The following is a 14,881-nucleotide window of genomic DNA, read 5'->3' on the forward strand; positions in this document are numbered from 1 at the left end:
CACATTTGAGGTAGATCCAGTTAAACCGCTGATGACATCAAAGTATAATGACTGTAATTTTATTTTGCCAGTAGGGGGCGCTATGGCTATGACTCATTATTGACTTGTACATGCTCTCAGGCCTGTTCTCTTATGAAGCATGACAAATTTGGGGCAGATTGGACAGAGTGGAGTTACAAACTACCTGTTTTGCGGCGTTATATGGTAATTTGACACCTAGCCACGCACCCACCGTTAACAGAAGTTCAAATGCTTCGCAATTTAGCTTTAGCAAGGTCTTTGGATTGTACTGACTAATGTTGAAGTTGATCGCGTTAAATCTGTAGGAGTATGTCAAAGTAGCCTGCAAATGGTCAAAATCTTCCATAATTTGCACATTCATTTTAATATTGCTGATGTCCTGTTAGGTTTAGGGTATGGCTCCAAGAGGCTTTTTTGTGAGTTTTATAACGGAGCAATATTCTTTTGATAACTTTTTTTTCAGCTCCGTCTGGAGATGCTACAGCCAAGTTTCGTGCAGCCTAGGCTAAGTTGGAAAAACTGTTTCTTTTGCTATAGTGCCACTAGTGGCAGAATTGTCATTGTTGTGCCTGATGTCCCTGCAGGGTTATGGACCTGAAAATGTCACCACCCTGCCATGTAAGGTGTAGGCTTCAGCGAGACTTTTAGTGGCAGAAAAATAACAATCTTTGCGATTACAATAGAGTTTCCAGTTATGTTTCTCTCATTCAGGCAAAAAAAATCCCAAAACATGTGTGGTTGGGTGACAAATTACCAGCATATGTTATTGGTTTTCATACCTTGTTTCAGAAAAAAAAGAAAAAGAGGGGGTAAAGCAATGATGTCATGTGTTTCTTATTTCTTTCTACACCATACAGACATTAAAAAAAGAAATGCGTGTCATCACAGATGCATGAATCTGGGAGCAGGACATGGGCGATTTTAGACCCTTTTTAGGGGGGCTCAAGCCCCTAAATTTCATTTCACCCCCCCTAAAAATTACAATAGTAAAAAAATGTTTCTTTTTAATACATTTTGGTGCTTCAAGTTAGAGTTGCAAACTTGTCTTTACACAACATTACATGTCATGTAGCTGACGCTTTTATCCAAAGCGATTTACAATTGTTATATGTCAGTTGTCTGTTGAACCCGGATCTCCCACACCAAAGGCATGTGTCATATCCACTGCGCCATCACCACCCGTCTTACTGTCTGTAAGTGACAGAGGACAAACAATTACAGGTTCAAAGGGCTTGAAACAGATTTAATATCCTGTGTTGCTGTCGCCCAGTGCTATGCACCTGTAAGTTGTAACCCAGTCCAGGAAAGGTTTAACAGAAACGTAGTTTTGGCCAATCGGAGGTGGTTGTGCCAGACTCCTGCCTTTGGCTGAGTCCCGCTCTATCTGTCAGAGGAAGAGGAAGAGTGCGCTTGTGAAGTTTAACGTTGGTAGTCCCCGGAGAAGAATTTGGTTATGCATGGTGCAGATTAGAACCCAAATTGAAACGTAAGCAAATAAAATGGCTGAATGTTAGACACTGTGTCAAATTGGTCGTTATTACTGTGACTTATAAAGTGTCTGGTTTAGTTCCATCAGTGGGTTCCATAGTGTTAATAGTGTCAAAAAAGTTACACTGTAAAAATTAAAAAAACGGATAAAGTCCTGGCAGAAAATTACCAGGAATTTATCCGTTAATGTCACGGACACGTCTGTTAATCCTAAAACGGATAATTCCTTAGATTTACAGTATATTCTCTGTTTATTCACAGACACTTCTGTTAATCCTAGAACAGATAAATTACAGTCAGACCCTCTTGTATGTGGTCACTCAAGTGAGACACAAGCCGTTAAACATCTGCGTATTCTCTGCTGCAAAAATTTAACAAACACTTCAACTGCACAGACACACTCCGGTTCCAAATTTGTCTGATCCCTGTGTCTGGGTTGTGTTCGTGACATGTGAACAGCAAGGCAGTTGAATGAGGAAAACCTTCTTCCACAATCTTTATGGCCACATGATAAAAGTACATTAATAAGATGTCTGTGTGATCTGCAGTGCTTCAGGTATTCTGTCAATGAGACGCATTTAAATTCACAGACATTACAAGCCAACATGACGGCACTCGTTAACTGGCGTTAGCCGGTTAACTATCTTTAGCCGGCCCAACTAGCCAAAACAGATGGCTAGCGGCTAAGTTATCATTTGTGTATCATGACCGAATAGGTGGATCGACTGAGGCTGGAGCTATGGTAACTTTAGCCCGTTGTCTCGCTAACTGGTGTTAGTTAGCTGGTTAGCTACTAACCATTGTGCGCATTGTGCTTATCCGGTAATGTTAACGGTAATGTTAACGACAGGTTAAAACAGACTGGACAACTCTTTCTAATTAAAACTATACAGAACTATATATACTATATTATTTTAGTTAAAGAAAATATAATTTGTACCACAGAAGTGCAATAAAGGTTTCCCAAACTCCGAAGATGAAACTTGAAAGGTAAACGTCCATTGATGACCGCTTCTTCATTCAGACATTAGCACGTAACGGTGCTTCATGCTCCTACAATGCAATGCGTCCTTAAAAAATACGGTTAAAACTCCTGTAAAAAAATATTACGGAAAATTCCTTCACATTAACACGGTACATTGTACTGTATATTTACGGACTTTTCTTACAGTGTAGCTGACGTTTTTGTTCAGTAGCTAGCTCAGAGATTATCAGCTAATGAAATTACTGATTTAGCAGGGGGATTAACAAATTTGCAAGGCACTGTATCCGTGTAACATTCTCATTAGGGGCTGAGCACCCCTAAAGGTCGGATCCTAGAATTGCTCCTGGGGCAGGAGAACAACAATATGAAGCGATAAAGGTTGGGTTGTAGTACAGACAAGAACTTCAATCTACTTTTACTCTTGTGCTTTTGTCTTTTATGTGTTCTCCCACTCTTGACTTTAGTGAATTCGGAAATATGTAACTGCCAACTCTTTGTACTCTGTTCACATAAATCTGTCATTGCTGAGGTGTCGTACATGCTGCTGCCTTGTTAAGTGAGTCGAGCAATAGCTGTTTGTCCTTACTAAATGTCTTACAACTGTTACCTAATTAACAAAAGCATCTGTGTAAAGCCAAGTGTGTAATTGAAACAAAAGACAGAGCAACACAAATGAACGTCTTGTGAATGTAAATGTGTGTTTCACAGATGAGACATGTGTGGCCAATGTATGGGACTCCAAGAATCGTGGAGTGAATGGCACCCAGAGAGGACAGATCGTGTGGAGACTGGAGCAAGGACCCTACTTCATGGAGTGTGAGTCAAGACCATGGGCACTGTGTTTGTCTTAGTTACAGTTATGTGTTGCTAAAAGGGGAATTCCACCGATTTTATAGCTGAAGATCAGTTTACACATAAGTTGTATAGTGTCTTCAGTGTTTTTTTTCTCTGACGTCAAGTCAGAGAAAAAAACCTGATGATGTCATAGATATGTCATTATTTGTGTATGTGTTCTCTCTCCACAGCAGAGACTAAGATCTGCTTTAAATACTATCATGGTGTAAGTGGAGCATTAAGAGCAACAACACCTTGCATCACTGTCAAGAACCCTGGAGTACCGGTATGTCAGTGTGTGTGTCCCATCTACATCCCCCTCAGATCCCTACAGTCATTCCTCCACCTCCAATCTTTCACCATCATCTCTTATTTTCTGTTTCTACTCCTTTATTCAGGCCTTTCTTTCTATTTTTCCCTCCGATCTTTTTATTTGACTTATCTCCCACTCATACTGCTCTCCTATTGGTTGTTTTCTCATCAGGTGGGTAGTGAAGGCCAAGTGGAGGACCAATCAGGGACTGAGCACTGCCGAAAACTAGTCAGCTTCACCCTATCAGGTGGGAGGACTGATTCAGTGGAATTATGGTGTAGTTGTGGTCCAGTAAAAAATAAACATGCTTATGAATGTGTGTTCCCACTTCAGACATTCGGGCGGTGGGTCTGAAGAAGGGAATGTTCTTCAACCCGGACCCCTACCTGAAGATGTCCATTCAGCCAGGAAAGAGGAGCGGCCTCCACAAGTTCACTCACCATGGCCAGGAGAGACGCTCCTCCATCATAGCCAACACCACCAACCCTGTGTGGCACGGGGAGGTCAGCATAAACACACACACACACACACCTATGGAAATGCACACACCATGACATCCAAAAGAAATGAAATAAGTGTTAATGGTGAATGTGTATCCGTGTCTGTGCCTCTAATTTATCACCCATGCAGTAAATCATGATGTGTACATCAACTGTGGAAAAAAAAATGGAAATATATTTGTGAATCTCAACCGATTTGTGTGGATCCTTTTAGACTGTTTAACCACGCCATTCTGTTACACACAATTTGTAACCTGCAGGGATGCCCAAGCGCTCTGCAAATTAATGAACAGCGGGGCTAGCTAACATTAAAGTCAGCCCTGTAACATTTAGCTATTGAAGCAGTGTTAACTTAAGGGGGCATGTTAAAGGGTAATTTCGGGCTTTTTCAACCTGGACCCCATTTCCCCATGCATTTGTGAGATCACAATGAAGGGTCGGCGCAAACCAAGCTGCATTGTGACCTAATGGGGCAATTGGCACCATCGATTTTGTCTGTTAAAAGTGATCATTTTTGCCACTGACAGGCTCAGATTGTTATTTAAAGTGTCTGACAACAACATCGATCTCACAAGGTGACTTCTTGTCCGAGACAGCGGTGTGGAATGAAAAAGGCATTCCGGGAGTCTGTTGTTTTGGAGTAGTCCACAGATATTATAGGCTCCTGTTATCTAAAATGTTGTCAGTGCCCTGGCTCAATATTTAAATGATTTTGACAATGTGGATAAGGTCATTATAAATGGATGGTGTTGGGTATTTGTAGGTGTACAGATCCAATTATTGGCAAATTATCAAAGATGTTTTATCAATATTAATAAAGTTATGAATATGGTTTTTAATAATTTTATCAAATCAACAAACAATCAAAACGGGGCACCACCCTGTAATTTCAGGGGCCAATAACCGAACTGTGAAATAGTCTCATTAGGTGGTATTCCTTTAAAATACGGATCTTAATTAATTTGATTAATTTATCTGCTATTTTCTAAAGGAACAAAGGGAAGGATGAATCCGAGCACTGACCTGTGTTCAACCAGCAATTATTACAATAAGTACACAAATAATCACAGACAACTGCTAATTAAAGTATAGTAGAATTTATTAACTTCAAAATCATCAATGGCCAATCAATAATCCTTTGATCAACTAAAACCAATATACCCTTTTTTTAAAGTACAAAAAAACAAAGCACAAACAAACCAGCATGTGATGAGACGCTCTCTGAGTCTGAGTGTGAGTGAGTGAGTGAGTGAGTGAGAAGGGGGATGACGAAACCCGGGGGTTGCTTGGTCACGCCCAGATTAGCCGTTAGCTCTTTGAAGATAGGCTGTGTTAGCTGCACAAAAGCTATTTAACCTCAAGAGGGCGGTAGTGGGCTGCGTTGCAAGGCCACGTGACTAAGCTGGCCCCGTTAGCTCTCCACCTAACTGGTTGCTGACAAAAAAAAAGATTCTCCAAGAAGCAGAGTTGCAGACCCACACACTAAACTACTTCGCTATGTGCTAGCTGTGTAGCTATTCAACGTATGTGACTCGCTGTTGGCCAGCTGTTCACTTGGGCGTGTGTATGTCCGTACGTGTGTGTGTGTGTGTGTGTGTGTGTGTTAGTAAAAGAGGAAAGAAAGCACCTTAGGAAGAGAAAGACACTTTGAAAAACCTGATTATCTCACTCAGTACAATACCTAAAAATCAGTCAAAGGGGAGTTAGCAGGTAGCAATTACAGTTTTAACAAGCTAGCTGCAATATTCAACACAACATATCAACAATGCACCGTGATCAGAGTACATTCACAGAAATAGATTTGACCCAGCGGTCACCATCATAGATTAATAAATCACACGCGTAACAGTAGCGCTTATCAATCGATCACATTAATGGTAAACAATGGCAACATTATGCCTCTACACATTAATAAAACGCACGATTCCTCTGCCCAGAAAACCTTAAGCCTTCTTACTGTGAGTTCAGTCCGTTTGTTTCGGTCCATAGATTTGCACAGAAAAAACAGAACAGGTCTGTGTCGCTCATCAGCGGCACGGAGAAACTTGCTGGTCCCTGGGACAGCGGGAAACAAGCCAGCGTCGAATTTGAAGAAACAATGGTGTCCGTGTCCGATTTTCTTCTAGAGAACGTGTTGTTCTCTCTGCAGCGTTGAAACACGACATGTGTTTCCAGGATCCAGTAGTGTTCTTCAGAACACCTAGAAATAAATCCACTTTGTCCAGAAGTGGAAGTAATTTTGCACAAGAGCTCGCGCGCTCCCTGTAGCAACGGGGTTGCAACGGAAGACGATGAAAAAAGGTGAGACCGAAGGTTTTATAAGCCCCGACTGCTGTGTTCAGGGGCCGTTAAGCTGTGAGGTGTGAACTACAAGGTTGTAGAGTTTTGACCACTTTGGCCACTCCTTCGTGGTCATTCAGCCATTTGAAGACAACAGCACTGAAAATCTTTTAGACAACAGGAGCCTATAACTTCTGTAGCCTACTCCGAAACAACAGACTCCCGGAATGCCTTTTCACAACGCTGTCTTCGACCAAGAAGTGACCTCGTGAGATCGATAATGTTGTCAGGCACTTTTTATGACAATCTTAGCTTGTCAGTGCAAAGACAAAAAAAAAAAAACACTTCTAGTGGACAAAAATCAAGGGTGCCAATTGCCCCATTAGGTTACATTGCAGCTTGGTTCGCTCTGGCCCTTCATTGTGATCTTGCTCAATAATGGACCAATTTCAAAGATTTTTGGTCACATCAGTCTATTAGACACAAATTCATGGGGTCCAGGTTGAAAAAAACGAAATTACCCTTCAAGAAAAATGGGGTTTGCCTGGTCTTTGTATGGATTTGGCAGTCTGAAATGTTATTTAGCGTTGGCAATACCTTCTGACACTACTTTCTTTTAGCAGGCTCAGTTGTAAAGCGAGTAAAACTGGACAATCTAAGGAATCCATTGATACCAACCATGTCATGCTAGCTTGTCGATAAGGGGCCTAAATAACGTTCCAAACTTAGGCCATTTTCAAAGGAGTCCCTTTACCTCTCACCTCAAAATGTCAGAATGATAAGGGGGTCTATAGGTAATCAATTTCTTCCTCCATACTAACCTACATTGTCTACATTACTAGCTGACACAACTCAGTATACAACAAACCTTTTACTCTGATGGAGGACATGATCAGGAATGGATTATGTGTGACAAACACTTCTGTCAGGAAAAGTAACCAAATCGTAGCTTAAAATAGTGATATTTCATCAAAATCACGTTATTCTACATGCCTTGTATAGAAACTGGCCAAAAATAAACTTCACAAAAAAAAAACTCAGCTCCTCAACACAACTGGGAAGCCATGATTGACTTGGCTGGAGAGTCACGGAAAAAAATTCTGTCGAAATGGGATAATGATAGGGTAAGATTTGGATCAGATTTAAACTTAGACATCTCAACAATATAATTTATTTGGCATATTTTGTGTGTTTGGCGTAAACACCTTAAATTATGTAAACACATCAGATATGATTTCCTTGTCACAGCCTAAGCTACTTTCTTAATTGCTGCAAGAAATAAATATGCAAGATTCTTTATCTGCAATACATTGAAATGTATATGTAAATGATATGTCTGGGGCGTTGGATAGCTCACCTGGTTGAGCGTGAGCCCCATGCACAAAGGCTCAGTCCTAGCCACAGATTCAGTTCCAACCTGCAGCCCTTTGCTGCATGTCATTCCCCTCTTCTCTTGCCTTTCACATCTTCAGCTGTCCTTTGTAAAAAAGGCCTAAAATGCCCGAACATAATCTTAAAAAAAAAAAAAAAGTGGGATATGTCAAGATTAACTAGGCTGATTAACTAGGCTGAAACCTGTATATTAAATGTTCATCCATAGTGGTCCCAGTAATAATGTTACTTTGTTAAACAGACCAGACCTAGGTTGCACCCCATGCCATTATGAATACACAGCCACAAATATTGGTCTTGAAAAGCTGCAGCATTTATTCATAGCCAAACTGAAACCGAACTGAGCCACCCAAACCTTTACAACACTTGTCTAAAGGCTTCGTTTTCATCTATCTATATATCGGGAAATCTCTGTGTGTCCCCACACATGCGCAGAACAGCAGCTGGGGCGAGGAGTTGCTACATCGCTACAAGGCTAATTGATTGCAGTTCACCGGCTACCAGTGTCATGCCAAAAACTAGGGGTGTAACGGATCACAAAACTCACGGTTCGGATCAGATCACGGTATTAAGTCATGGATCGGATCAATTTTTGGATCAGCACAAAAAAAGGGGAATTTAAATGATTAATTAAAATTGTAATGAAATTAACTTTCAACAATAATTACTTCTTTCACCAGTAAATTGTGGTTAAATGACAAAACAGATGAGAAAAGGTATTTTACAATAACTTTGAATGCACCACGAGGTTGACAACAGCAGGGACTTTTAGTGTGACTTTTTTGTGTCTTTTAGCTTTAGCGGCAGACTGTTGTACATCCTGGTGTTGGAATCCTCTACAGTGAAATACAGACACACTTTACACTGTTTACAGTTTAGCTGTCAGCATTTTAAACCGTGTTTAATCCAGCTACTAGCTAACGGTAGGCTAACATTATCCATGTGACATGCAGCGATGCTTCTGTTGCCTGTAACGTCGGTTTTGGAGTATAAGAGAGCAGCGCAGACATTTAGCTTACTGGCACCGAAATGAGGCTACGAAATCTGAGTTGCTATTCTGTCCAGTAGATACCGCTCATTAAGGCACCGGTGCCATATAAGCACCGGATTTTAACATGCGCTGTTCACGTGACGAGAATATTTTGTTGCCTGTATCTTTTCACGACAACCCTTCATAGAAATGTATCAGCTTACTTTAAGTAACAGCGACTATAAAAATGTATTTTACACACACTATTATTATGGTTAAACTTTGCAATTGATCTGAACCGTGAGTGTTGATCCTTACGGACCACAGATCAACTATGGTCGGTTACACCACTACCAAAAACTGATCATCCGTCTAAAACTGATTGTTGTCTACCGTGCACATGATGAAATAGGCAACACAAACACATGTTAGATAAATGCCCAGGCTCTTTGTTTTGTTGTCGCCGGCGGCGTGTGCTGCAGCGAACAGTACGGCGTCTCTGCAAGCTGTGAGCGAATGTTTCAAGCCAGGTAGGCTTGAGGGAAGGCCACAGCGCCGCCGGATACTTTACATAATAAAACACATTTCAAAATAAAACACCCAGGTTTATGGTGATTTTGGCTTTCTTGACTTATCAGCTGTGTCTAGAGCAAGACAGGTGATCAGACACACAGAGAGAGACTGACGGACGGACAGACAGAGTGACACATACTCGCAGCCAGGCCCGCGATCGGGCACAAATCTACGCTTCGCAGCGCTTCACCGGCCGTGTGTTCCCGTTGGGGCTCTCCAGCACGTTGTTATGTTACCAGTGGATGTGCACATTTCTCCAGCCATTTAGGGGACACGTTGAATCTCTACACGAGACACCGCCAAACCGTGCTACAACATGTGGGTTGAGTTTTATAAAAAACTAATTATAGAACAACACACATTCATTAGCCGTATGGTAAAACCGCCTGTGACTGCAGAGTACAAGTTCTGCTGCAAATGTTAAGTAAAAAGAGAGGCATTTTCAGCATGCTTGATAGTTTAAGAAACAAGAGTGCATCGTATTTTATTTGTGATATTTTGTGAGTAGAATCTGAACCTGCAACGTTCTCTGTCAGGTAAATGTAGTAGTACAATGTTTTCCTCTGAATTACAAGTACACAGTAAGGCAGTGGGATACAGTTGCATATTTAGTGCTTTGGGGGTCGATCTGTAAGTTATTTACAATAGTACAATGGTTCTTGAAAAAGCTATAAGCAGCAATACAGGAGGCCAAGCAATCAGCCCATTCCAAACAGCGAGTTTTGAACTGGCACTGCAATAGTGCCATTAAATGCTATTAAATGTCTGTATGTCTTTTTAATCCAATATTCTGGTTGTGGCAGTGTTACATGACTTTGTTATAAATGTGGATGTATATTAGTATTGATGACTATGAATATAAGGCCAGCCCGTTCGCTGATGACATTTTATTAACACTTACAAATCCAAGCCATTCCATCCCACACTTTTGGCCAATTTTCTTGCTACAAAGTGAATTAAAGCAAAAGCCACTTAACCACCTAACTTTTTAGTCACATCTGGGTTCTGCCCCTTTCAGCTGGAAGCCAAATGGCATAATGGAGCTGGGAATTAAAATCCAATTTACCATTGAAAAAAATCCATCCATCAATCTTCATCCGCTTTTTCGGGGTCGGGTCGTGGGGGGAGCAGCTCCAGCAGGGGACCCCAAACTTCCCTTTCCCGAGCCACATTAACCAGGCGTTCCCAGGCCAGGTTGGCAATATAATCCCTCCACCTAGTCCTGTGTCTTCCCCGAGGCCTCCTCCCAGCTGGGCATGCCTGGAACACCTCCCTAGGGAGGCTCCCAGGGGGCATCCTTACCAGATACCCAAACCACCTCAACTGGCTCCTTTTGACGCAAAGGAGCAGCAGCTCTACTCCGAGCTCCTCACGGATGACTGAGCTTCTCACCCTATCTCTAAGGGAGATGCCAGCCACCCTCCTGAGGAAACCCATTTCAGCTGCTTGTACCCTGGATCTCGTTCTTTTGGTCATGACCCAGCCTTCATGACCATAGGTGAGGGTAGGAACCGGTAGATTGAGACCTTTGTCTTCTGGCTCAGCTCTCTTTTCGTCACAACAGTGCGATAAATTGAATGTAATACCGCCCCCCGCTGCGCCAATTCTGCGACCAATCTCCCGCTCCATTGTCCCCTCACTTGCGAACAAGACCCCAAGATATTTGAACTCCTTCACTTGGGGTAAGGACTCATTCCCTACCTGGAGTAGGCACTCCATCGGTTTCCTGCTGAGAACCATGGCCTCATATTTAGAGGTGCTGATCCTCATCCCAGCCGCTTCACACTCGGCTGCGAACTGATCCAGAGAGTGCTGAAGGTCACAGGCCGATGATAGCATCAGGACCACATCATCTGCAAAGAGCAGCAATGAGATCCCCAGCCCACTGAACTGCAACCCCTCCCCACCCCGACTACGCATCGATATCCTGTCCATAAATATTACAAACAGGATTGGTGATAATGATGGCGGAGGCCAACTCTCACCTGAAACGAGTCCGACTTACTGCCGAGAACCCGGACGCAGCGCTCGCTTTGGTCATACAGAGATTGGATTGGATGGCCCTGAGAAGGGACTCCCTCACCCCATACTCCCGCAGCACCTCCCACAGTATCTCCCGGGGGACCCGGTCATACGCCTTTTCCAGATCCACAAAACACATGTAGACTAGATGGGCATACTCCCAGGCTCCCTCCAGGATCCTTGTGAGAGTGAAGATCTGGTCCGTTGTTCCACGACCAGGATGGAATCCGCATTGTTCGACTATTGGCCAAACCCTCCTTTCCAGCACCTTGGAGTAGACTTTACCATGGAGGCTGAGAAGTGTGATACCCCTGTAAAAACACCCTCTGGTCCCCCTTTTTGAACAGGGGAAACACCACCCCAGCCCGCCACTCCTTTGCCACTGTCCCAGATTTCCACGCAATGTTGAAGAGGCGTGTCATCCAAGACAGCCCCTCCACACCCAGAGCTTTCAGCATTTCTGGACGGATCTCATCAATCCCCGGGGCTTTGCCACTATGGAGTTGTTTGACTACCTCAGTGACTTCCACCTGGGAAAATGACGACAATCCCCCCTCATTCTCCAGCTCTGCCTCTAACAACGTATTAGTTGAATTTAGGAGTTCCTCAAAGTGCTCCTTCCACCGCCCTATTACCTCCTCAGTTGAGGAGATAAAGCTGAAGTGAACAGCGTCCCATCCTTACTGTACACAGCTTGGATGGTTCCCCGCTTCCCCCTCCTGAGGTGGCGAATGGTTTTCCAGAAGCACCTTGGTGCCGAGCGAAAGTCCTTCTCCATGTCTTCTCCGAACTTCTTCCACATCCGCTGCTTTGCCTCTTTCACAGCAGAGGCTGCAGCCCTTCGGTACCCTGCAACTGCCTCCGGAGTCCTCTGGGATAACATATCCCGGAAAGACTCCTTCAGTCAGACGGCTTCCCTGACCATCGGTGTCCATCACAGTGTTCGTGGGTTACCAGCCCTTGAGGCACCTAAGACCCTAAGACCACAGCTCACGCCGCAGCTTTAGCAATGGAAACTTTGAACATTGTCCACTCGGGTTCAATGCCCCCAGCCTCCACAGGGATGCACGAAAAGCTCCGCCGGAGGTGTGAGTTGAAAGTCCGTCGGACAGGGGACTCCTCCAGATGTTCCCAATTTACCCGCACAACCTGTTTGGGCTTACCAGGTCTGTCCAGAGTCTTCCCCCACCCCCTGACCCAACTCACCACCAGATGGTGATCGGTTGACAGCTCCGCCCCTCTCTTCACCCACGTGTCCAAAACATACGGCCTCAGATCAGATGAAACGATTATATAATCGATCATTGACTTTTGGCCTAGGGTGCTCTGGTACCAAGTACACTTATGAGCATCCCTATGTTCGAACATGGTGTTCGTTATAGACAGTCCATGACTAGCACAGAAGTCCAACAACGAACAACCACTTGGGTTCAGATCAGGGAGGCCATTCCTCCCAATCACGCCTCTCCATGTATCTCCATCATTGCCCATTGAAAAAATGGTTGAGCTAAATGCACATGACCTTCTAAAAATGATAAGGGAGGACATCAAAAGATTGACAGTCTTGCCTCTGTCCCTATGGGGTAGATCTGATGATCTTTGTCATGTTCTCTTTGAATTGCCATTAAGCCTTGCCCGACTACTTAAAAATGTATACTGCCCATACAAAAATTATACAAAATATTATTACATTGGCTTTTTTATCGTTACGGTTTATTCAATTAAACTGGAAATAACGCAAACCAAACTGTTTCAATCTGGAGTACTGGTGCAAGGACTTCACAGACTTGTTATCTATGGAAAGGAGGACTGCTTTAACTCTTCAAGAGTGCTATAGGCCAAATGACACTCAAGGTCCCTGAAGCTTTATTGATCATGTCTTGACAAACAATGTGTCAGCTATATGTAACTTTTGTCAGGTTGTAAAACCAACTAGATAGAGGTTACCAAAAACTTATTCAGAAAACAATGTTAATAGCAATAACAATAATGGGAAATGTACTACAGATTCTTTTTTTTTTTTTTAAGATTATTTTTGGGGCATTGTTAGGCCTTTATTGACAGGACAGCTGAAAAAATGAAAGGGGAGAGAGAGGAGGAATGACATGCAGCAAAGGGCCGCAGGTCGGAGTCGAACCTGGGCCCACTGTGTCGAGGAGTAAACCTCTATATACAACCCAGTCTCACGGCAGTTCGTGATGGCATCACGAAAATAAATCTATTAGATTGTAATACCATCCTGATATTTTGAATATTTTTGTGATGTGGTCACGTTTTTTAAACTAATGTATTTCAATGGGAAGCATTTTTCGTGATCACAGCACGATTCTTTCTGCCAGTTGGGCTGCAGCAGAGAAGCTATATACTGCCGTGAGACTGGGTTGCTATATATGGGCGCTCCCCCCCCAAAAGGACAAAACCACAAGTGGAATCAAATTTATTTCTAAATACATAAAACTGTATATGTACCAAATGGCCAGGTAATGGAAATAAAAATATATTTTTACTATAATCTTCCTGTAGAAATACACCTTTGTGGCTCTGATGACTGACGTGTTGGAGATCGAGGTTAAGGATAAGTTTGCCAAGAGCCGACCAATTATCAAGCGGTTTCTTGGTCAGCTGATCATCCCTGTGCAGAGACTTCTGGAGGGGCCAACAACTGAGTGAGTCAATGCACACATAGCAGGAGTCACTTTGGGTACACATCTATTACACATCTAAAGGTCTGCACCTTTAGTTTTAAAATAGACTCGCAAACTGACAATAAAGCTGTGTTGATAAATGAATGTATTTTATTAAACAGCACCTCCTGCTTATTTTTAATAGTACTACTATGACTTAATAGTAGTAATGGTAACAGTTCTGAGAAAGAAAGAGGTACTTCAGCACTTAACCACTGTGACTTAACCTTTTAACTCTTTTATTTGGATAAATGTTATATGTGATGTCATTAAATTAATGTGTGTGTGTGTGTGTGTGTGTGTGTGTGTGTGTGTATGTGTGTGTGTGTGTGTGTGTGTGTGTGTGTGTGTGTGTGTGTGTGACGCTCAGTGATCAGCCAGTCAGCTACAGCCTGTGTCGTCGTCTCCCTACAGACCATGTGAGCGGGCAGCTTCTGTTCAGGGTGGATATCACCTCCACTGGACATGGTGCGTGTGTGTGTACATTATTCTCTTGTGGGAAAATGTTAATATTTTTATACTTTTGTTTACAATAAAATAAAGTATTAATGTACAATACAATACGTGTCAACTCCTGTATGCTGTACATACATGTAACACACTGACCATCAGTCCCTCCAGCAGTTTGTATTGTATTAAATGTCATATATGGTATTTTCACAACTTTTGTGACATGAGCCTATTCTTGCATTTAGCTGGTTTGACAGTTAAAGCAACATTGTATAACAGTGGTATAATAATTTTTTGTGATGTGGTGCTGCTACAGTTTCAGAGTGCAATTCACTTATACACAGCTGTCATGAATATGAGCAGGTGTAC

The 14,881-nt window shown here is 42.8% G+C and overlaps 1 protein-coding gene across 1 annotated transcript in view; it reads left to right on the top strand.

Annotated features, from left to right (window-relative positions):
* The window catches only part of hecw2b (HECT, C2 and WW domain containing E3 ubiquitin protein ligase 2b), a 146,959-nt gene that overhangs the window by 61,020 nt on the left and 71,058 nt on the right, over positions 1-14,881 (top strand). The window contains exons 3-8 of the mRNA XM_078243453.1: positions 3,203-3,310; positions 3,520-3,614; positions 3,813-3,888; positions 3,975-4,144; positions 13,902-14,044; positions 14,433-14,530. Of these exons, the coding sequence (XP_078099579.1) occupies positions 3,203-3,310; positions 3,520-3,614; positions 3,813-3,888; positions 3,975-4,144; positions 13,902-14,044; positions 14,433-14,530 (690 nt within the window). The remainder of the gene's footprint in view (positions 1-3,202; positions 3,311-3,519; positions 3,615-3,812; positions 3,889-3,974; positions 4,145-13,901; positions 14,045-14,432; positions 14,531-14,881) is intronic.

This window comes from Sander vitreus, chromosome 24 (assembly GCF_031162955.1).
Source record: "Sander vitreus isolate 19-12246 chromosome 24, sanVit1, whole genome shotgun sequence".
Classification (NCBI taxonomy): Eukaryota; Metazoa; Chordata; class Actinopteri; order Perciformes; family Percidae; genus Sander; species Sander vitreus.